At 43.1% G+C, this 22813-nt stretch overlaps 1 protein-coding gene and 1 long non-coding RNA gene across 3 annotated transcripts in view; both read left to right on the forward strand.

The window, feature by feature from the left end:
* LOC149789833 (uncharacterized) overlaps positions 1-15949 on the forward strand; it is a 36336-nt gene extending 20387 nt beyond the window's left edge. The window contains exon 2 of the mRNA XM_089973366.1: positions 15776-15949. Within this exon, the coding sequence (XP_089829492.1) occupies positions 15776-15812 (37 nt within the window). The 3' untranslated portion in view covers positions 15813-15949. The remainder of the gene's footprint in view (positions 1-15775) is intronic.
* A 10-nt stretch (positions 15950-15959) lies between these two features.
* The window catches only part of LOC149789834 (uncharacterized), a 192276-nt gene continuing 185422 nt past the window's right edge, over positions 15960-22813 (forward strand). The window contains exon 1 of one of the 2 annotated variants that reach the window (XR_016423982.1): positions 15960-16133. This is a non-coding gene — a long non-coding RNA (uncharacterized LOC149789834). The remainder of the gene's footprint in view (positions 16134-22813) is intronic. The other variant, XR_016423981.1, reaches the window with a different exon arrangement.

Here is a 22813-nt window from a genome sequence, read left to right on the forward strand (position 1 = left end):
AACGGATTGAGTTCATTCACCAATCCAAACACGCGTTACAAAATTCAGTCAGCCCGCATCCAATCCGAAGAGAGCAGTCTGTGACGTCACGTGGTCTATATAGACTCGTTAGCGCTTGTGTGCAGTCAATCTATACGACAGTGATTCAACATGACGGAAACTCAGAAAACGATCCATTGGGGTGCACCAGCAGGGGAGACTGCCCAAGGGAACCCGGACTTACTTTCAGAAGAGGTACATTGGGATTTTGTGGATTTTCTTACCTCGCAAGAATTTGTTCCGGAACCTTCGTTACCTTCTTCATTACCGCAAGTGGAGAATTTTAGACAGAGACAGAAAGAAGAATTGGAGAAATTTATGCAACGACAAAAGGAAGCGGAACAAGCTTTTCTCCTACAGCAACAGCAACAGCAACAAGAAGAGGTAAGAAAAAAAACAACAGCAACAACAGCAAGAAGAAGTAGCAGCAAAGAAACAAGAGGGTGAAAATCAAACGGCTACGGTACTGTTGGACATTTTAGCGGAGTTAAGAAGTCTGAAACAAATGTATCAGACTTCTTTATCACGACCGAATAGAATACGACCTTCCCGAGCTAAACACGCCAACCCTGTGACTAAGCCTATCGTACCACCCTTAGTGATTTCAACCCAATCATCAGAAGTAGGCCTCGGCCGTGGCAAAGGCTTAAGGCAGTTAAAGTTGATTGGTTAAACTCACCCCTACACCAAAATAAAAAGGCCCTTTTCAGGGCCACCCACTTCTCTCGAAAAGAGATAGCCTTTCAATTTGCCAATAACTCAAAAATCAACAAAAAAAAAAAAACAAACCATTTTACCCTTATAGTACATCTCTGTGTATGAGTGCGTGAGTGTAGCTTCTTATTTTAAAATCAAAACTCAAAGACACTTACCTTATATCATTCATGTATTCTTTTATCCATTTTTTACAATCCAATTCACAATTCACCACAGAACACTTTAATTAAAAGTTCATTGACTTCTTCTTTCTCCTTGTTTAGTCTCTCTGTTTTTTGAATTTCTTCACCGTTTTTTCCTCATTTTCTTCCCTTCTTCTTTTCTTCTCCTGTTTCTTTGCTTCTTTTAAATAGAATTGTCTTCTTTCTTCCTCTTTTTCCTCTGAACAATCCCTCTCTTCTTTCAACGAATCCCTCTCTTCTTCCGAAGAATCCCTCTCTTCTTCTGAAGAATCCTTCTTTTCTTCTGACTCCTCTTGTTTCTTTTTTGGGCAATCTGGAGACCAATGTCCTTTTTCTTTACAATAATAACAGGTATCTTGACTTTTGTCTTTTTTAGCCCCTGTTTTTTTTCTTTTTTGACGGTCTGGACACTCTGAAGACCAATGCCCTTTCTTCTGACAGATATAGCAACTATCTTGACTTTTATCTCGAAAGGAAGGAGAGTAGTCCGTCGGCTGGTCTGAAGAGAATTTTCTAATGACCCCTCGCAAAGCTCTGACGAAACGTTCCATCTGGGTAGTCTCTTCCATCGTTGTGCTCGGCTTGAGAGTGAAATGAATAGTGAAAGGACAAGACACACACCCTTTTTATATACGCTGGTTTGCCATGACTATAAATTAGTCTATGGTGTTTGAACTTGAGTCATTTGACGTTTTGCACTCAAGATGAAACGATCCTATTCATTTGAGAAGAAAGAAGAAGAAGAAAGTAAGAGGCAGAAACGTGATCTATTGCCTCGTACCAGGGCTGAAATCTTGGCACAAATTCATGCCAGTGATTTTGAAGAGGACATGAGTGAACCAGAATTTGAAACCTCTAAACCAAGTTCACCACCCTTAGTCAATCCTGAAAAATACTATTCCATTCGAGAGACGGAAAAGCGCTCCTCTAGAAAATTTAGAACCACGGCTTAGACCTACACGGTGAAGTTTAAAGATTTCAAGTCCGACGTACCGTTGGAGAAAGCAGAAGGGTTTATCACCGAGATGTGGGATTCTTTGCTCACCGCACTCAAGCGACAATGTCAAGCCAAAGAAGACGATCGCTTGACACTATCCATAGATCACGACGGTTTGAAATCCCCTGTTTGGATCGAGTTTAGCAGACCCGCAGAACTAACCCCTTCCAAAGTCATGGACAAGATTCAACACGTACAACAATCTAATGACCAGTTTGACATCACCGATGGTAAAGCCACACTGAAAATGGCCCACGTCTCTCCTCCTCAAGGGACTGGATGCAAAAAGATGTTATTGGTGGACGACCTTCGCAACACCAAAAAGAGTCTCGTCCGAATTAACAACCCTCAAGACCAGATGTGTTTAGCCTGTGCCATCGTGGTGGGACGAACCTATGCCAACAAGAACGACACGGTAGAATGGAAAAGAACCTGGAAAACTATTCAACGATCCGATCGAGCCAAACAACGAAATGAAGCAGAACCCCTGCTGCAACAAGCTGGCGTGTCCAAAGACACACCCTGTGGCATTCCTGAAATGCAAAAATTGCAAGATGCCCTAGCTCCACGCTACACCTTGAAAGTGCACCCTCAAGAAATGCGTGGAACTCTGTTGTTTCGAGGCCAAGATTTTAAGGACGGAAAATACATTCATGTCTATCATCACGATGACCATTTCGATACCATTACCAGTATCACTGGATTCCTGGGATACGGTTATTATTGTGAGAAATGTGACTATGGTTATAACAATCGAGAGCAACACAAACATTGTGGATGGAAATGCTCAGGATGTTTGGCCTCTCCACCCTGTCTGAGCGAAGAACCAGTGCCTTGTTCAACTTGTCTGCGCACGTTTGTCAGCCCTACCTGTTACCAACAACACTTGAAAACAAGGTTCACAGAAGAAATGCGCTTGTCAACTGCTGAGATTGTGCCCTGCGTGTAGACAAGGCATACGTACCAATAGTACTAAGGCACACGTATGTTCAGGAAAGAAAAAATGTCACATTTGTCACCACATCGTGGACTTGGAACACCAATGCTACGTGCAAAAATACCAACCCCCACCAGAGAAAGAGGACGGTCACAAGAAGAAAGGCAATTTCATCTTTTTCGATTTCGAATGCATGCAAGAGACTGGATTTCACATTCCTAATTTCTGCGTGGCTCATCGAGCGTGCGAGAAGTGCATTCAAGAACCTATCTTCAGTCATTGCCCTCACTGCAGCAAGATTCCTGGAGGGCGTGAAAAAATCTTCCGGGGACCGAACACGTTAGCCGATTTTGCCCGATGGGTCTTAGACCCCATCGACAAGATGTGGAGCCAAGAGGACATCGAACGTTACGGAGATTGTCATCGTCATGCCACGGTGATGGCTCACAATTTTTCCGGATACGATGGACAGTTTCTTTTGAGGTACTATACGGAACATGGCACCGAACGTCCTAAAGTCACTTTCAACGGAGCCAAAATCATTTTCATGCAAGTGGGACAAGTACAGTTTAAAGATTCGATGAGCTATTTGGCCATGCCTTTGAGCCGAATGCATAAAACGTTTGGAATGACAGAAATGGCTAAAGGGTACTTTCCACACTTTTTCAATACGGAAGCCAATCAACATGCCGTTCTACCCCATTTACCTGAGGCTCACTATTACGACCCCGACAACATGCGTACCGAACAACGAGAAGCTTTCTACGCTTGGTACCAGGCTCACGCCTCGGACCCTTTCGACTTTCAGGAAGAAATGCTAAAGTATTGTCGTTCCGACGTGGACATTTTACGACGTTGCTGTGGAAAATTTCGAGAACTGTTCATGGAACACGGAGGGGTCGATCCTTTGAAAGAAGCTTGCACCATTGCCAAAGCGTGTTCCTTAGTGTATCGACAACGATTCATGCCTGAAAACACCGTGGCTGTCATCAGCCCTCAAACGACCCACTATGTCAAACGCCAATACTGGGTCAAAGCCCTACGTTGGTTACATTACTTGTGCGACAAGGAAGACAAGTGGATTCAGCATGCCCGCAACGGAGGGGGTGAAAAGACCATCGGAACGTATTCGGTCGATGGCTGGGACTTAGAAAACCCCAAGATCGTGTACGAGTTTAACGGTTGCTTATTTCACGGATGTCCCGTCTGTTACCCTGACCGTGGCACTAAAAATCAGTTTTTGCAACGAACCATGGAAGACTTGTACCAGGACACTTGTCAGCGGCGCCTAAAGTTAGAACAGGAAGGATACCAAGTGGTGGAAATGTGGGAACACGAGTACGATCACCGTATGAAAACCGATCCCGAGTTTAAACGCCTCGTGGAAAGTTACCAGTTCATGGACCCGCTGAACCCGAGGGATAGTTTGTACGGAGGAAGGACCAATGCCACCTGTTTGCTGTACCAAGCCGACGAAGAGAAAGGAGAAGAAATCAAATACTTGGACGTGTGTTCGCTGTATCCCTACGTGTGCAAATATTGTCGCTTTCCTGTAGGGCACCCGCAATTGTTAACGGAACACATCGACCTGAAAAACATTCGACAATACGAAGGCTTGATCAAGTGTAAAGTTTTGCCTCCCACGAACCTATACCATCCCGTCTTACCTCACCATTGTCAAGGCAAACTGATGTTTCCCTTGTGCCGTACTTGTGCCGAAACGTGCAACCAAGATCAGCCTTGTCAGCACACCAAGGAAGAACGTGCCTTGACGGGAACCTGGGTCAGCGTAGAATTGTTCAAAGCTATGGACATGGGATACCAACTGTTAGAAGTGTACGAAATTTGCCACTTTCCCAAGACACAACAGTACCACAAGGGTGACCCTACTCAGAAAGGCATGTCGGTATGGGTCTGTATATAAAGAGGAACCCTACGCAAGATCGATAGTTCATTGTTCATTGAAGTAACTTACCATGTCGTTGACGAAGAAGAAACCAGATTGGTTAGGAGTCAAATGTTGGACATCACCGAGACCAGGGTTTTGAGGCTTGGACACAAAAGGTGGCCCAGTATGCACGAGAGTTATTCAAGGAAAAAAGTTACTTTTCAACCTGTGTTAGTGACGGTACCAGAAGAACCCGTCACCCAGGACAGGACTGTCGTGGACAGGCCTGAAAGACCCTTTCGGGAGGACACTTGTGTGACCTTACCCCCTACTAAAGAACTGGTTAGAACTTTACCCAAAACATGTGGTTGTTGTACAGACACTTGTTTTTATTCCACGTTCATGGTTATCATGTGCCTTTTATTCTTGTACTTAAGCCTTTGGCTTTTATGTATTTTTGTCTTTCGTATTCATGTTTGAAGAAAACATTCAATAAACGTGTTCTGAAAAAGTATATAAACTCTTGTCTTGTTTGTTTTTCGTGTCACAAGTGACATTTCTCACACCATGGCTACCTCTGCTGTCTCTGCTCCCTCTTCCTCTACTGTCAAAGTCATCGACGAACACTTAGATCGTGCCAGTTGGGAGGCTTTGTATCTTCGCCATCCCTTTAACATGCTCATTGCTGGACCTAGCGGTTCAGGCAAAACCGAATTCGTCAAACGTTTGATCGAACATAAACATCATTTGATCGATCGGCCACCTCAACGGATCGTGTGGTGTTACAAAGAGTGGCAATCGGCGTACAGCCTCTTGCGAGAAAGTCAAGGCGATTCCATCGTGTTTGTGGAAGACATTCCTAAAGAAGACGACGGCATCGTCTCTGACTCCCGTCAAACCCATTTGGTCATTTTCGACGACATGTTAGGAGAAGACGAGGAAGAAATTAAACTGTGGTTCTTCGCGCAAAGGGCATCACCGTAATGCCAGTGTCGTTTACATCACCCAAAATTTGTTTCAACAAAGTAAAGCCCATCGCACCATCAGTCTCAATGCGCATTACGTGGTCTTGTTTAAAAGCCCTCGAGATAAATCGCAAGTGCAAGTCTTAGCCAAACAGTTAGGAACGCCTTGGCTGACCCAGGCGTACGACGATGCCACTCAAACGCCACACGCCTATTTACTCGTCGATTTGAAACCTACGACTCCCGAAGATTTGCGATTTCGTACCCGCTTGTTTCACCACTGGTGCCAAGACGGAGGGCCTGTCCTGTACACGTCTCCGTCCTCGACTTCATTTCACTCCCCATAAAAAAATCTATAAAAACCTCAGACCCTTTTTCGTCTGTCTCACACAGTGTGAACATGACGTCCCTTCAGTCGCATCTTCCCGTCAAATTGATTCGTGCCTTGTATGGCATCAGTCGAGAAAAAGATCCACAAACACGAGCTCGTGTCTTAGAAGCTAGTCTCAAAGAAGTCTTACGATGGTTCACGGTGACGGCACGTCTATTACTCAAAGGAATCATTCAGATTCCTCATCAAACCAAACGCTTTTTCGATCGAAACAAAGTCGCTTTGGTCCAACTGGCCGATCCCCGCATCGACACTCAAACCAAAAAACAAATCATTTTGAAACCTGGAGGGAGCGGTACTCTAGGAGGGGTCATCATTCGCTCTCTCTTAAGATGGGATCCTAATGCCCCCAAAGTTATACCCAAGACAAAAGTCCAACGAAGCCCCAAGAAGAAAAAGACCAGGTCCCCAAGGAGAGCTTCTCCAGTGGCAGGACCCTCCTCTTACCAGACACCATCCCGGAAAAAGAAAAGAAACCCCCAGAAAAAGAAACAGAGAAAAAGTCCCCAGAAAAAGAAAAGTCCACAGAAAACTAGTCGCAAGAGAGGCACTTCGGCCAGGGCGCAACCTTACACTCGCAAACCACGACCTGCCACGGCGGTGACTGCGTCTCCGGCAGCCTCACGTTTGTCCACTTCTCCGTTAATGACACCCAGAACTGAAGAGTACTTGGAGACGTTGATCACACCAAGAACTTCTCCGTTGATGACCCCCATAAGAACTTCCCCAGTGGCAGGACCTTCCAATTTAGTGGCAGTGGCTGCTGCTCACAAAGTACCTTCTCCCAAAATCAAAGTTCAGGAAAGATCGGGCATGTTACAAAGTTTACTGGATTTGTCCAAGCAAGAACTGGCTCGATTTAGTCCGTTGCGTACCCCTGCACGACGTGTCATGCCTGTCCTCAAACTAATACGACGTCAAGACAATCAGTGGCGACGCGTTCCAGCATAAAAAAGGCCTGTGACCAAGTCGGGTATCAGTGTTTTTTGGTGCTCCTGAAGACTCAAAGATGTCACCCTCCAGAAAACCCCAAGGAAAGAAAAGGAAAGGACTGCCACCACGTTTAGCCAAACATGGGGACATGTTATCTGTCCTGTCCAAAGCTTCTCCACCCCTACGAAAAAAACTCATTCAAACAGCCTCCAAAGAGGTCATCGATACCGTGTGCGAATGTTGTTTGAACGTTTTGAAAGGCACGATCCCTTTGTCCAAACACCAGAAACAATGCTTAGGCAAACATCGTCACGTTCTTCGGAAAATGGTTCAAAAGAAAATTCCCATTCGTCAAAAAAAGAAGATGTTAGTGCAACGTGGAGGTATTTTACCTCTCTTGTTAGGCCCCATACTGAAAGGAGTCTTGGGAACCATGTTGGGAGGACTGGTGGGAGCAAGATAAAAAGGCCTCGGAAGTTCCACGATCTCAGAATCGACCCCTGACAACCCCATGGAAGGACGAAAACTAGCTTTAGTGCCTTACAAACGATGGATGGAATACCATCGGTGGCAAGAACAACACACCCCGCATTTACCTCCCAATCCCAATTTGAGCGAGATGTCCCAGTTACAACACGAATTGCAGTCCTTGATGGATCGCCAAGATTTGTCCGAAACAGAAAAATCGCAAAAGTACGGTCAACTCTTGCAATGACTGCAACTCTTTCACCAGAAAGCTTTAGACGAAACAGCTCTACCCACTCTGAAAGATTTTAAGACCTTGATGAAAGTCCAGCACCATCACCAGTACCAGTACCAGTACCAGTGACCAAGACAGAAAAAGGAAAAGAAGAAGAAGAAGAAGAAGGGTTTCAAACTCCACCAGAAAAAGTACGCAAGTTAACAACACCACCTACCTCCAGAATTGGATGGATTAAAAAGATGATGGCCACCCCTTCTTCATCACAAGAGAAAAAGAAAGTGAAGACAGAAGTGAAGACAGAAGTGAAACAAGAACCGATATCCCCCGCTCAGACATCCTCCTCCTCTTCAACACCTATTGCCGGTCGCACACGCAAAGCATTGCAATCCAAGAAAATACCCCAAGAGAAAAAGAGTAGCATCCTCCAAGAGTGGGTGCCTTATTAACACACCAACCAACACAAAAAAATGGAAAAAGTCTTAGCCAGCATTTACTACGATCCCTCCCATCCTGCAGGTCACGCAGGAGTTCAAAAATTGTATCGTGCTGCCAAAACGCGACTGAAAAGTCTCCGTTTATCTCAAGTGCAACGATGGTTACAAGAACAAGCTACCTACACTTTACACAAACCCATTCGACGCATGTTTGCCAGAAGTCGCACCCGAGTGGAAGGCATCGATCATCAATGGCAAGCCGATTTAGCCGATGTTTCTCATTTGGCCAGCTACAATCGTGGCTACAAATATTTGTTTTGTGTCGTCGACGTCTTTTCCAAATTTGCTTGGGTCGTACCCTTGACTTCCAAATCGAGCAGCGAGTTAGTGCGAGCCCTGCAACGGGTGTTGAAACAAAGCGGTCGTCACCCTCTTCGATGGCAAACGGACAAAGGCACCGAATTTCTGAACCAAGCTTTCCAAAAAGAATTAAAGAACTGTGACATTCATTTTTTTACCACCGAGAATCCCGAAACCAAAGCCAGCATCGTGGAACGTTTTCAACGCACTTTGAAAGAACGCATGTGGAAATATTTTACGCATCACCACACTCTGAAGTGCATCGACATCTTACCACACCTGGTGCAAGCGTACAACCAATCTTACCATCGAAGCATTGGACGTGCCCCGCAAGACGTGACTCCCGACAACGAAGTGTTGGTGTTTGAGCGCCTGTTTGGTACGTCCCCGACGAGGGCTGTCCCCAGAAAAGTGGAGAGTTGGCCGTAGGAGATTGGGTGCGCATTGGCAAAACCAAACGCACTTTCGACAAAGGTTACTTACCTAACTGGACGACCGAATTGTTTCGCGTCACTGGACGAGTGCATGGCCGTCATCCTGTCATCTATAAATTGGAAGACATGAACGGAGAAGTGCTCAAAGGAACGTTTTATTTGCCCGAGTTACAACGTGTGACCAAAAAAGAAGACGACGTGTACGATATCGAAAGCATTCTCGAGCGCAGAAACCGTAAAGTGGGCAAACGACGTGTCAAAGAAGTCAAAGTACGTTGGAAAGGATATCCACCCAGTTTTGATTCTTGGATCGACGCTTCGCAAGTCATCGACTATATAAAGAAGTGACCATCATGCCCTTTCACACAGCAAACGCAGCTACGTCGACCACTCCTCCTTCACCTAGTTCTTCTGTGCAAGATTTACAAAAACAACCCTTGTGGGTGTGGTGTGGAGAACGTGTGCCTAAAACGCAAATCGTCTTTTTCTGCCAAATCTTTGTGGTGTATTGTGTCATCGGGGTAGCCATCGCCAATTTGAGTTTGCAACAAGGAGACAAACAATTGTGGACCATTTTATTGAGCAGTTGCATCGGTTACCTGCTTCCCAATCCCTCCCTGAAATTCTCTTCCAACGGGAACCTTGTGTCCAGTGCCAGTGCCAGTCACCACTCCAACAACAATCACAACCAGAACCCCATTTTGGGCGGAGACACGCCTCTGACGTCCACTAACCCCTCGGACAGCCACAGAACTCTGGAATTATGAGTCACGAAAACCAATTTTACTTAACCTTACCCAGTGACAGTTCCATGGAGGTGTTTCCCCACAACACGTTGTGCTGTTACACGGCCAAATTACATCAGGCCATCCCCTTAGATCACGAAGCCCATTGGGAAGTGGCTTTAGTGGAAATCATTCACCCGACCCAAGTCCTCAATGTCCTTCCCAATCAAATTTTTTTTGATGTGGAAGTTCATGACGAGCAAATGCAACAGTGGATGGATAGCAATGTCAAATATGACAAGAAAACCCGTACACAAAAGTACACCACCTATCACTTGTTCATTTCCCCCGGCTATTATTTTAGTGGTCAACATTTGGTCAGCACCATAGCCTCCAGGTTTAATGTCGTGTTTCTGAAAGCTTTGGAGCATGTTAACAAAAGTGTCACCATGGAGTACCACAAAACAGCTCGTCGCTTCTTGATGAAATTTGAACGGAGTAAAATCCTGTCCATTTTATTTTGTCCTGAATTGTATGACATGTTGGGCGGAGACATGAACCTGAGAATGGCCATGATGAAGAAAAACGAATTACCCATCGTTTACGACAACGAGTCTTTTAGCAAGTTATTTCGTACCCCGGTAGAACTGAACCAAGGACTGAATTTGATGTTCGTGTACTCCGATGTGGTGGAGTACAACGTGGTGGGACACACCTCCGTGCCGTTACTGCGTGTCATTCCTTTCAAAGTGGATTCTGCCACGAACACTGACGAGGAAGGTGGAAACACTTATCACGTCCACCGCGAATTTGTACATTCTCACTATTTGCCTGTCAGCAAGTCGTATTTGGACACGATCAACATTGCTATAAAAGGAGATTTGGGACAAAATATTCCATTCACCAAAGGAAAAGTTACGGTGAAACTCCCTTTTCGAGAACGGTTCTCTCACGACTCGTAAGTCATGTATCCAGTGTACCGAGGGGTTGCTCGACAGCGAGGACACGGTTTAGGAGATATGTTAAAATCGGCCTTTCGTTCGGTGGCCCCAGTGTTGAAACCGATGGTGACACGCGGATTGCACGCCTTGAAAGATGCGGCACTGACGCAAGGCAAAGAATTTCTCCAAAATGTCATCATCGACAAACAAAACCCCAAAGAAGCCTTCATGAGGGCAGGCAAAAATGTCTTGCTGCAAACGGGCAAAGACATTTTGGGTCGCCGAGAAACACCTATAAATGCCCTGCACGCTACCGAGTCAGGCATTCAGCAAGGACAAGGCAGAAAGAGACGACGCAGAAAACACCCTTTCACCAGACTTCAAGCGAGAAAGGCCAAGAAAAGAAGAACCGTTCGAGACTTAAACGTTTTCGATTATTGAGAAAGAACAGAACAAAATGATGCAGCGAGAGTCTTGCGCTTGTTCCAAGACGGAACTGGATCTGTTTGCCATGCCCCCCACCATGATGACGATGCAAGAATCCCAGTGGGTGGAATTTCATCCCGTCTCCTCATTGGCCGATTCCGCTCCCATCGAGTTTGAAATCAAAGGACAGCCCGAAGATTACATCGATCTGAATAGCAGTTACTTGTACCTGAAAGTCAAAATTCTAGATAAGACTGGAGGTGCTATAGACGATGAAGCAGTAGCTCCGGTCAACAATTTCATGCATTCCTTGTTCAGTGGAGTGGACTTGTATTTGAATAACAAACTGGTCAGTAGCAGCATGGATACTTACCCTTATCGTGCCTACCTGGAAAATCTCTTGACGTACGGAATAGATGCCAAGAACACTCATCTCAATGCCTGTGTGGTATGGGAAGCTGACGAACCTACCAAGTTTGAAATATTGGAAACTGATGAAAAGAAAGACAACAATGATGAATTTGTAGAACGAAGAAAGAGAATCACGGGAGTCGACACAAGTTTAGAACTGATGGATCGTTTGCATTTGGACATGTAGTTGCAAGAAAAGTATTTGCTGAACGGGGTGGATGTCCGCCTGAGACTGAATCGTAGCAGTGCCGCTTTCCATTTATTGGCTGATAGTGACGGTTACAAAACCAAAATCCTAGAAGCCAGACTCTACGTACGTCGTGTGGAAGTGTTACCTAAAGTAGGTAACGACATCAGTCAGACGTTGAGCAGAACGACTGCCAAGTATCCCATACGACGCGTGGAAGTGAAAACCTTCACCATTCCCAAGGGACAGCGATCCATGATCGAAGATCATCTGTTCCAAGGACAGTTACCCAAACGTTTGATCGTTGGTATCGTCGAGAATACAGCCTTCAACGGAGCTGCCGAAAAAAATCCTTTCTACTTTCAACACTTTGGCGTGTCCAAAATCGAAGTCAGTCGCGATGGCAAAACCTTGTGTACCCGACCTTTCGAACCTGACTTTACCAAGAAGAATTACTTGAGATCGTACTTGTCCCTGTACGAAGCCACCGGACAGTTAGGAACCAACACCAGTCACGGCATTACGTACGAAGATTATGCAGGAGGCTATGCTTTGTGGGCTTTCGATTTCACTCCTGACCAAGGCAGCGACGAGGGACATTTCCACCCTATAAAATCCGGCCAGATTCGTGTGGAAATTCAGTTTAAAGACCGAGACCCTGATGAAACGGTGAACGTCATCCTGTATGCAGAATTCGATAATACGATAGAAATCAACAGTTTGAGAGAAGTCATCCTAGATTACTAGAAACCATGGAAGACTGTTATCCCTCTTTACCTAATGGAGAAACTTTGGACATGAAATGTGAGGAGACCGTGGAAAAAGAAGAAGTGATCATCATGAAGTCAAGATGGCCAGAACAAGAAGCCCATTTAATCTCCTGTTTTGCCAAACACTTGGTCGAAAAAATGACGGAATTGATCAAGAAAAATTGCTATGGATGTCAAAACGATCATCCCAGTCAAATTCAACACGATAAATGCCTGATGTTGAGTCAAGAAGAAAAATTGGACGAGTATCTGGACGAAGCTTGGAGTCTCATCTCGAACAAAGACGTGTTACACCAGTGGTATAAAGACTTGCGTAAACATTCTTGTCCACCATTAACCACTCAAGAGATCCATCGTATCGAAGCTCTCCTGAATCAGAGTGAGGAAACAGAACGAATAACCGTTTATTCGTCAGACATTTTCAAGCAAAAAGTCAGGATCGAATTGACGACTTATTATTACCTGTGAAGAAGAAGAAGAAAAAAACACACACACAAATCAATGGATACCTGGGAACTTTATTACCTTTTGAACCACAGTTCGTATACGGCTTCTTGGAATCCTGTCGTCTGTGCTAAAGATGAACTCCCTCATCCCAAACCTCAAGACCATCAAGCTTACGTGATAAACACGGACGACAGTCATCTCCCAGGAACCGACTGGGTAGCCGTATACTTTCCTCAAGAAGGATGTGTGGAATATTTCGATTCGTACGGATTGCCCCCTTTGGAAGACGATATCATCGACTTTATGAGAAGAAATACTCAGACCACCCGATTCAATAATGTGAAATTACAAGGCACAGATTCCTTGGTGTGTGGACATTATTGCGTGTATTTTCTGCATCATCGAAGCCTGGGCTATTCCTGAGAACATTTAGTGACTCATTTTGATCCTCGTTCTTCTTCAAGAAATGATGTGAAAGTAGATCGATGGTTTTGTGACCATTATGCTTATCTTTTGTCTCAAGCTAGGAAACGTAGTGTCCATCAATGGCCTAATGATTTCCAACAGTGGAAATCACAATTTCATTCACAACGTTGTCAGCCCTGTTTAAAGTAGATTGTGAATTGAGAAAAAAATGTTGGTGATTTGAAAAAATTGTTTGATGTTATAGTGTTGGATTATTGTTAAAAATGTTAGAGTTGTTGTTGGTTAGTGTTAAGTGATTTTTGAATAAAAATGTTGTGTTTTGAAAAAAATGCCTTTGTCTTTTGTTTAGCTATAAGAATGTTGGATTGATGCTCTTTGACTTCTTACTATCCCTCTCATGACACTCACTGTACATTGCGACTCGAAAACCGTGTGGGGGATGTTTTCCTTCACGTCCGCGCTTTCACTTTAAGAACCGGGGTTGTTTCCAGTCTAACCATCCATTGTCGACTCATCCTCCTAAGAAGATGTGTTCCAAACTAGCTAAGCTCAACGAAGCCTACGTGAATTTGCATAGGGTCAGACACAGTCTGATACCGAAGCCAGAAGAAATAGAGAATGTGAGAATGTTAAAAATCACTGAAGACCTGATAGAAGAGCTTTTCAGAGAAGAAATGAAGAGGGAAAAAGAAGAATGGACAGAGAAGTACAGACTTCAGAGACAGCAGCAACAGCAGCAGCAACAACAACAGCAGCAACAAGAACCTGAAGCTGACAGAGGCTTTGTCGATTGTCGTATCGACACCAAAGAGTTCTTCTTCTCTTTCCGAAGAAGCAGACCTATCGCCAGAAAGTCTATCGTCAGAGGACATCGCATTCTTAGAAACTAAAAGATTGCCATAGCAAACAAAAAAAACCCAGCCCTTTTCAGGGCTACCCAATACTCTAGAAAAGAAATAACTATCCATTTGCCAATGTGTTTAGGTAGAGTAGTGTGAAAATAAACACTAACTCTTTTTAAAAAAATGTGAGGGTATGTGTTTGTGAGTTTGTGTGTTTGTAAGTGATCAAGTACGTTGGTGTGGATAGTAGATTAAAATGATGTCTTTATTTGGTGTTTGAGGTGTAGATTTCGGGGTTAGATTGGATTGCTTTGAGTATGTGGATAGTCAATTGAAGTGATTTATAAAAAATTTTAAAATAGTGATGGGTAGAATAAAAAAGTGTTTCTTTTAGGTCCGCGCGTTGTTGTTTTTTTTTTTTTAGTCATGATCTAGGGAAGATCAATTTTATGTTTATAGGGGGATGTTTTCGTTCACGTACGCGCTTTCACTATAAATTGAAACTCGTTCGGCAGTCTAGCTACCCTTGTTGATTGATCAACACAAGAATGAATAGTAGCAGAATAAGCAAACTTCTTGAACTCCAGATACATCTGGAATATGTCAGGCGCCTGGTAAATGAACTGGCTGCGGAGGCTATAATAGAAGAAGAAAGAATAAAGAAGGAAGAGGAGGAGAGAAGACAGAGGGAAGAGGAGGAAAAGAAAAGAGAAGAGAGGAAGTCGTTCAATATTCCCGAGACAGAGGATTGGGGTGCTGAAGCGAATCATCCTCCCTCTTCGCTCCTCAGAAGAAAGGTGAAAGGAGACTGGGGAAGAAGATGCGTGTGTGGCGCCAGGCCAGGAAGGTGCAATCATTAGATAGTTGCATCTGGAGTTTAAAAAAAACAGCCCTTTTCAGGGCTACCCAATACTCTAGAAAAGAAATAACTATCGATTTGCCAATGTGTGTGTGTGTGTGTGTGTGTGTGTGTGTGTGTGTGTAGGTAGAGTAGTGTGATTATAAACACTAACTCTTTTTTCATAGTGCGAGGGTATGTGTTTGTGTGTTTGTGTTTGTAACTGCTCACGTAAGTTTGTGTGAATGGTAGATTATGGGTTTCTTTATTGTTTCTTAGCGTATGTGAAGAGTATAGTTCGGGTTTTGTAAGCGCTCACGTACGATTGTGTGGATAGTAGATTATGGATTTTGTTTATTGTTTCTTAGCGTATGTGGAGAGTATAGTTTGAGTTTTGTAAGCGCTCACGTACGATTGTGTGGATAGTAGATTATGGATTTTGTTTATTGTTTCTTAGCGTATGTGGAGAGTATAGTTTGGGTTTTGTAAGCGCTCACGTACGATTGTGTGGATAGTAGATTATGGATTTTGTTTATTGTTTCTTAGCGTATGTGGAGAGTATAGTTTGGGTTTTGTAACCGCTCACGTACGATTGTGTGGATAGTAGATTATGGATTTTGTTTTAATGATTTGCGTGTGTAAATAGTAGATTTGGGGTTTGTTTATTGTTGCTTCACTTATGTGGATAGTATATTATATGAAATGAGAAAAGTAGGGATGTTTTCTTTCACGTCTGCACGATGTTAGGTCATGATCTAGGTAATATCAATTTTATGTTTTAGGGGGATGTTTTCCTTCACGTCCACGCTTTTCGTATAAGAACCCACAGTATTCGTCGTTCAAACCATTCTACAGAGAAGATGGCTTCGAACCACCTCGATAAATTTCAAACATTGCAAGACGTCCTTGACAATTTGGGCATGATAGAACAAATGCTAGTACGACTCAATGAAGACCACTATGATAAGTGGTGTGATGAGGGAAATAAAGGAGGAGAAGGAGGATGAAGAGGAAAGGATAAGAATAAGAAAATGGAATGAAAAAATTGAAAAAGAAGAAGAAAATGAGAAGAGGAAGAAAGAAGAGGAGGAGGAAGAGAAGAAAGAAGAGGAGAGAAAAAAAGAAGAAAAAAGAGTGTAGGTGAGAAAATAAGAAGTTGGTGGAGAAAAAGAAGAAATTAGAAGCAGAAGAAGAAGAAGAAGAAGAAACCAAAGGCCCTTTTCAGGGCCAGCCATATTTCTCGAAAAGAGAATGACTTTATTCAATTGCCTACCCCTTTTTTAAAAAAATTTAAAACAAAAAAAAATCCCAAAAGCCCAAACTCTATTCCCCATGTTAATTTCCCCTTGTCGCTAGACAGACCCACACTATAGTTCCATGTTAAATTCCCCTTGTCGCTAGAGTGACCCACGATTTATTCCCCATGTTAATTTCCCTTGTCGCTAATCTGACCCACGATTTTTCGCCATGTTATATTTCCATTGTCGCTAATCTGACCCAGGGGGGTCTGTAATGCTAATTCCCATTGTCGCTAATGTATCCCCATTCACTACTAACAGGTCACATCTGGGTGACATAATGCATGGCATGCTGATCAATAGATTGTACATTATATCTGGGTGACAGAATGGATGGCATGCTGATCAATAGATCGTACATTAGTAGTGAAGTGGGACGATCTGGCGACAATGGGAATTAGCATTAAAACACCCCCTGGGCCTGTCTAGCAACAATGGAAAATTAACATGGAGAAAAATCGTGGGCCTGTCTAGCGACAAAGGGAATTAACATGGGAATATATTTTGGGCCTGTTTAGCGAAAGGGGAAATTAACATGGAGAAAAATCGTGGGCCTGTCTAGCGACAAGGGGAAATTTAATATGGAGAATAAATCGTGGGCCTGTCTAGGGACAAAGAGAATTTAACATGGGATTTTAAAAAAAAATAAAAAAATAAAAAAGGGGTAGGCAATTGAAAGTCCATCTCTTTTCGAGAGATTGGAGTGGCCCTGAAAAGGGCCTTTGGGTTTCTTCTTCTTCTTCTTCTAACTCCTTAACTTCTTTATCCATCCCCTTATTTTTTCCATCATTCCTTTCTTCTTCTTCTTTTCTGTTTCCGGTATCCAGTCCGGGTGACCCATGGCTCGGAACTTCTGTTGGATTTTCATCCAATTAGAGTTTAGTTTCTCTAGTTCTTCCTTTTCCTTTCTATTTTCTTCTTCTTTTCTATCTTTTGCCCACCTGTCCTTTATTTTCTCCACTTCTTCATCTATCACCTTTCTCATCTTTTCTTCCCCTTTTTTCAATTGTTCAACACTCCTTTTGACAAAGGGCCACTCTGACCTTTTTTCTATCTCTTCCAAGAACCTTCTTACTTCTTTTACCTTCTCCATGGCCTCTTTTATTGTCCCCACTCTGACATAAGGGGGATTTATCAGCCCTCTCAATCTCTTCACTTCTTCTTCAATTAATCCCTCTATCATCTCCCTGGCTAATTTTAGATCGTTCACGTAGTGCAGACTTGTTCTTAACCTTCAATCTCTTTCAATCCTTTCAACTCCATATTCACCATCCACCATCCAAAAATAAACATACCTTAAATTATTAAACAGTTGGGACACGTCCATCTTCGTTTTTTATTCCTTAGAATGGTGCGAACGACGAACTTTGTGGGTTCTTATAGTTAAAGCGCGGACGTGAAGGAAAACATCCCCCAAAACAAAATTAGTTAGTTAGTTAGTTAGTTGGATTATAGTGGTTTTCGTTCTTTTGAACATGTACCACTTGTTTATTCACGCACTGCGTGATTTTTAATTACTCCTGGGGGAAGGAAAAGGAGCCTCATCCCCCAGGCTTTTATGTACTCAAAGAGTACTTTTTAATTTAGCCACTCAGGTGTAGGACTAACTAGTCCTTAACAACCTGACTGAAAGGCTAATAAACATGAGTGGGAATAGTCACACCACACACTCGTGTTTCTTAGTAGGATTGAAATGCCCCAGGTGTCAAACCGAGCAGTATGTGACTCCCGCTACGATTGGTCGGCAGCGATGACGTCACATTAGGACACCTGGTCTTGTGGCATTGACGAAGTGGCCCGTTTTTTTGATATCATCAATTGCCTTTCCCAGTCCCTTATTCCGGTAGACAGAGCCTTCCTTTTTTCCACTCTGTTTAGGTGGGGCAGGTTGATCAGCTTCATCGCCGCTGGATGATGATACTTACAGGGCCGCTGCCAGCGTGGAAGTTTCAAATTCTTCAGGGTCGTCTGCCAACATTGCCTGGATTTGGCTGAGTATGTTAGTAGAAATAGCTGTGGAAGCTTGATTTAAAAGTTCAGCCAGATGTTGTTTTAGAGACAAGGAGACGGTTAGGAGTATATTATTTTTTTCTTTTTCTTTTCTTTTTCTTCATGAATTCCTTATTTATTTTAATTCCTTATCTTATTGGTTTGGAATGAAAACTTGTTTTATGGTTGTTTGTATGTTATTATGAAGTCCTGTTGTAATTAATTCCTATTTTCCTATTTTAATCTTTTGTGGCCTTAATTGGTTTTTATTATTCGGGCTATGAACGGCTGTGTCAGTTTATGAACCTACGAGACCTAGCAGGCCGTCATAATTCCCAAACAGTGATTTTGTAATATTCGTCCTTAACTGGTTTTTATTATTCGGGCTATGAACGGCTGTGTCAGTCTGTGAACCCACGAGACCGAGCCGGCCGTCATAATTCCCAAACAGTGATTTGATATTACCTAGATTATCACTTAAAACGCGCGGACGTGAAGGAAAACATCCCCTACTTTTCTCATTTCATATAATATACTATCCACATAAGTGAAGCAGCAATTAACAAATCCCAAATCTACTATCCACACACAAACACACACACACACACACACATACACACAAAGCATTATAATTAAACCCAATAATCTGCTAACCACACAAACTTACTTTAGCGCTTACAAACACACACACACACACACACACACACACAATGAAAAAAGAGTCAGTGTTTATATTCACACTACTCTACATACACACATTGACAAATCAATTACTATTTCTTTTCTAAATGTTTGGGTAGCCCTGAAAAGGGCTGTTTGTTTTTGAACTCCAGTGACACCTGGTTAATGATGGCACCTTCCAGGCCTGGCAACACACACACATCTTCTTCCCCAGTCTCCTTTTACTTTTTTTCTTGGGAATGCAGATGCGGGATGATTGGCTTCAGCACCCCAATCCTCTGTCTCTGGTATCTTGTAAGTCATCCTCTCTCCTATTTTCTTTTCCTCCTCTTCCCTCTGTCTTCTCTCCTCCTCTTCTTTCTTTATCCTTGCCTCTTCTACTATGGCCTCTGCAGCCAGCTCATTCACTATACGCCTGGCATATTCCAGGTGTACATGAAGTTGAAGCAGTTTTGCTAGTCTGGTGTTCATTCTCTTGATCAATCAACAAGGGTAGCTAGACTGCCAAGTGAGTTTCAATTTATAGTGAAAGCGCGGACGTGAAGGAAAACATCCCCCTAAGACAAAAGTTATATTACCTAGATCATGACCAAACAACGCGCGGACCTAAAAGAAACACTCACTCACTATTTTACTACCCATTACTAATTTAAAAATTTTCATTAATCACTTCAATATACTATCCACATACGCAAAGCAATCAAATTAAACCCCAAATCTACTCTCCACGCACGTCAAACAGCAAAAAACATTATCATTATCTACTATCCACACAAACACATACACTCACACCACAAAAGAGTCAGTGTTTATATTCACACTACTCTACATACATACATTGGCAAATCGATTGTTATTTCTTTTCTAGAGTATTGGGTAGCCCTGAAAAGGGTTGTTTTTTTGTGTGCGAAGTTGAAGCTAGGGCGATCTTTTAGTTTCTAAGAATGCGACGTCCTCTGACGATAGGTCTGCTTCTTCGGAAAGAGAAGAAGAACTCTTTGGTGTCGATACGACAGTCGACAAAGCCTCTGTCAGGTTCAGGTTTCTGTTGCTGCTGCTCTTGTTGCTGTTGCTGCTCTCTCTGCTGTTTCTGAAGTCTGTACTTCTCTGTCCATTCTTCTTTTTCCCTGTTCACTTCTTCTCTGAAGAGCTCTTCTATCAGGTCTTCAGTGACATTTAACAATCTCACATTCTCTGTCTCTTCAGGCTTCGGTATCAGACTGTGTCTGACCCTATGCAAATTCACGTAGGCTTCGTTTAGCTTAGCTAGTTTGGAGCACATCTTCGTAGGAGGATGAGTCGACAATAGATGGTTAGACTGGAAACTGCCCCGGTTTTTAAAGTCAAAGCGCGGACGTGAAGGAAAACATCCCTATACGGTTTTCGAGCTGGAACGTTCAATGAGTGTCATGAGAGGGATAGTAAGAAGTCAAAGAGCATGAATCAAGATTCCTATAGCCAAACAAGCCACAAAGGCATTTCTTTTCAAAACAACATTTTTTATTCAAAATCACTTAACACTAACAAACAATTATAACATTTTTAACAATAATCCAACAATATAACATCAAACATTTTTTAAATCACAAATATTTTTTTCAACTAACACATTATTTTGGACAAGGCTGACAACTTTGTGAATGAAATTGTGATTTCCACTGTTGGAAGTCATTAGGCCATTGATGGACACTACGTTTTCTAGCTTGAGACAAAAGATAAGCATAATGGTCACAAAACCATCGATCTACTTTCACATCATTTCTAGAAGAAGAACGAGGATCAAAATGAGTCACTAAATGTTCTAAGGAATAACCCAGGCTGCGATGATGCAGAAAATACACACAGTACTGTCCACACACCAAGGAATCTGTGCCTTGTAATTTCACATTATTGAATCGGGTGGTCTGAGCATTTCTTCTCATAAAGTCGATGATATCGTCTTCCAAAGGAGGCAATCCTTACGAATCAAAATATTCCACACATCCTTCTTGAGGAAAGTAGACGGCTACCCAGTCGGTTCCTGGGAGATGACTGTCGTCCGTGTTGATCACATAAGCTTGATGGTCTTGAGGTTTGCGATGAGGGAGTTCATCTTTAGCACAGACGACAGGATTCCAAGACACCGTATAAGAACTGTGGTTCAAAAGGTAATAAAGTTCCCAGGTATCCATTAATTTGTGTTGTTTTTTTCTTCTTCTTCTTCACAGGTAATGATAAGTGATCAATTCGATCCTGACTTTTTGCTTGAAAATGTCTGACAAGTAAAAGGCGTTTAGCTCCGACTTCTTACTCTGGTCAAAGAGAGATTCGATGCGACGGCACTCCAGAGACGTTAATGGAGGAGAAGAATGTTTATCCAAGCCTTTATACCACTCATTCAACACGAATTCTATCTCGATGTGACCCCAAGCTTTGTCCAGATATTCGTCCAACTTTTCTTCTTGACTCAACATCAGACATTTATCGTGTTGAATTTGACTGGGATGATCGTTGTGACATCCTTGATCAATTCTTTCATTATATCTGCCAGGAATGTAGCAAAAAAGGAGACTAAATGGGCTTCTTGTTCCGGCCATCTTGACTTCATGATAACTTCATCGTCTTTGTCTTGGGATTCTTCTTCTTCTTCCACAGTCTCCTCACATTCCATCTTCAAAGTTTCTCCACTAGGTAAAGAGGGATAACAGTCTTCCATGGCTTCTAATAGTCTAGAATGACTTCTCTCAAACTGTTGATTTCTATGGTATTGTCGAATTCTGCATACAGGATGACGTTCACCGTCTCTGGTACATTTGTAGTAAACTGAATTTCCACACGAATCTGACCCGATTTTATAGGGTGGAAATGTCCCTCGTCGCTGCCTTGGTCAGGAGTGAAATCAAAAGCCCACAAAGCGTAACCTCCTGCATAATCCTCGTACGTAATGCCGTGACTGGTGTTGGTTCCTAACTGACCGGTGGCTTCGTACAGGGACAAGTACGACCTCAAGTAATTCTTCGCGACACCAAAGTTAGGTTCGAAAGGTCGGGTACACAAGGTTTTGCCATCGCGACTGACTTCGATCTTGGACACATTGTAGGGTTGGAAGTGGAAAGGATTTTCCCGGTAGGCTCCGTTGAAAGCTGCATTGCTTACGATACCAACGATTAAACGCTTGGGTAACTGTCCTTGGAACAGATGATCTTCGATCATGGATCGCTGTCCAGTGGGAATGGTGAACGTTTTCACTTCTACGCGTCGTATCGGATACTTGGCAGTCGTTCTGCTCAACGTCTGACAGATGTCGTTTCCCACTTTAGGTAACACTTCCACACGACGCACGTAGAGTTTGGCTTCTTGAATGATAGTTTTGTAAGTGGCATCAGCAGCAACCATCAAATGGAAAGCGGCACTGCTGAGATTCAGTCTCAAGAGGATATCCACCCCGTTCAGCAAATACTTTTCTTGTAACCACATGTCTAGATGCAAGCGATCCATCAGTTCTAAACTACGACTTAGTGCAATTTTCGTTCGTCGTTCTACAAATCCCGTTGTATTTTGAGCATCCCCAGCAACTGTAGTGCTGTTGAACTTAGTCGCTTTGTCAGGTTTCCATACCACGCAAGCATCCAGATGAGTGTTCTTGGCTTCTTTTCCGTACGTCAAGAGATTTTCCAGGTACGTTCGGTAAGGGTAAGTATCCATGCTACTGCTGACCAGTTTGTTATTCAAGTACAAGTCCACTTCGCTAAACAAGGAATGCATGAAATTATTGACGGGAGCTACTGCTTCATCAACGTCTAGGTTAGCGTTGGGTGGTTCGATCACTTCACTTTCAAGTACAGGTAACTGCTATTCAGATCGATGTAATCT

This window comes from Sinohyriopsis cumingii, chromosome 10 (assembly GCF_028554795.1).
Source record: "Sinohyriopsis cumingii isolate HCF-2022 chromosome 10, ASM2855479v2, whole genome shotgun sequence".
Taxonomy (NCBI): Eukaryota; Metazoa; Mollusca; class Bivalvia; order Unionida; family Unionidae; genus Sinohyriopsis; species Sinohyriopsis cumingii.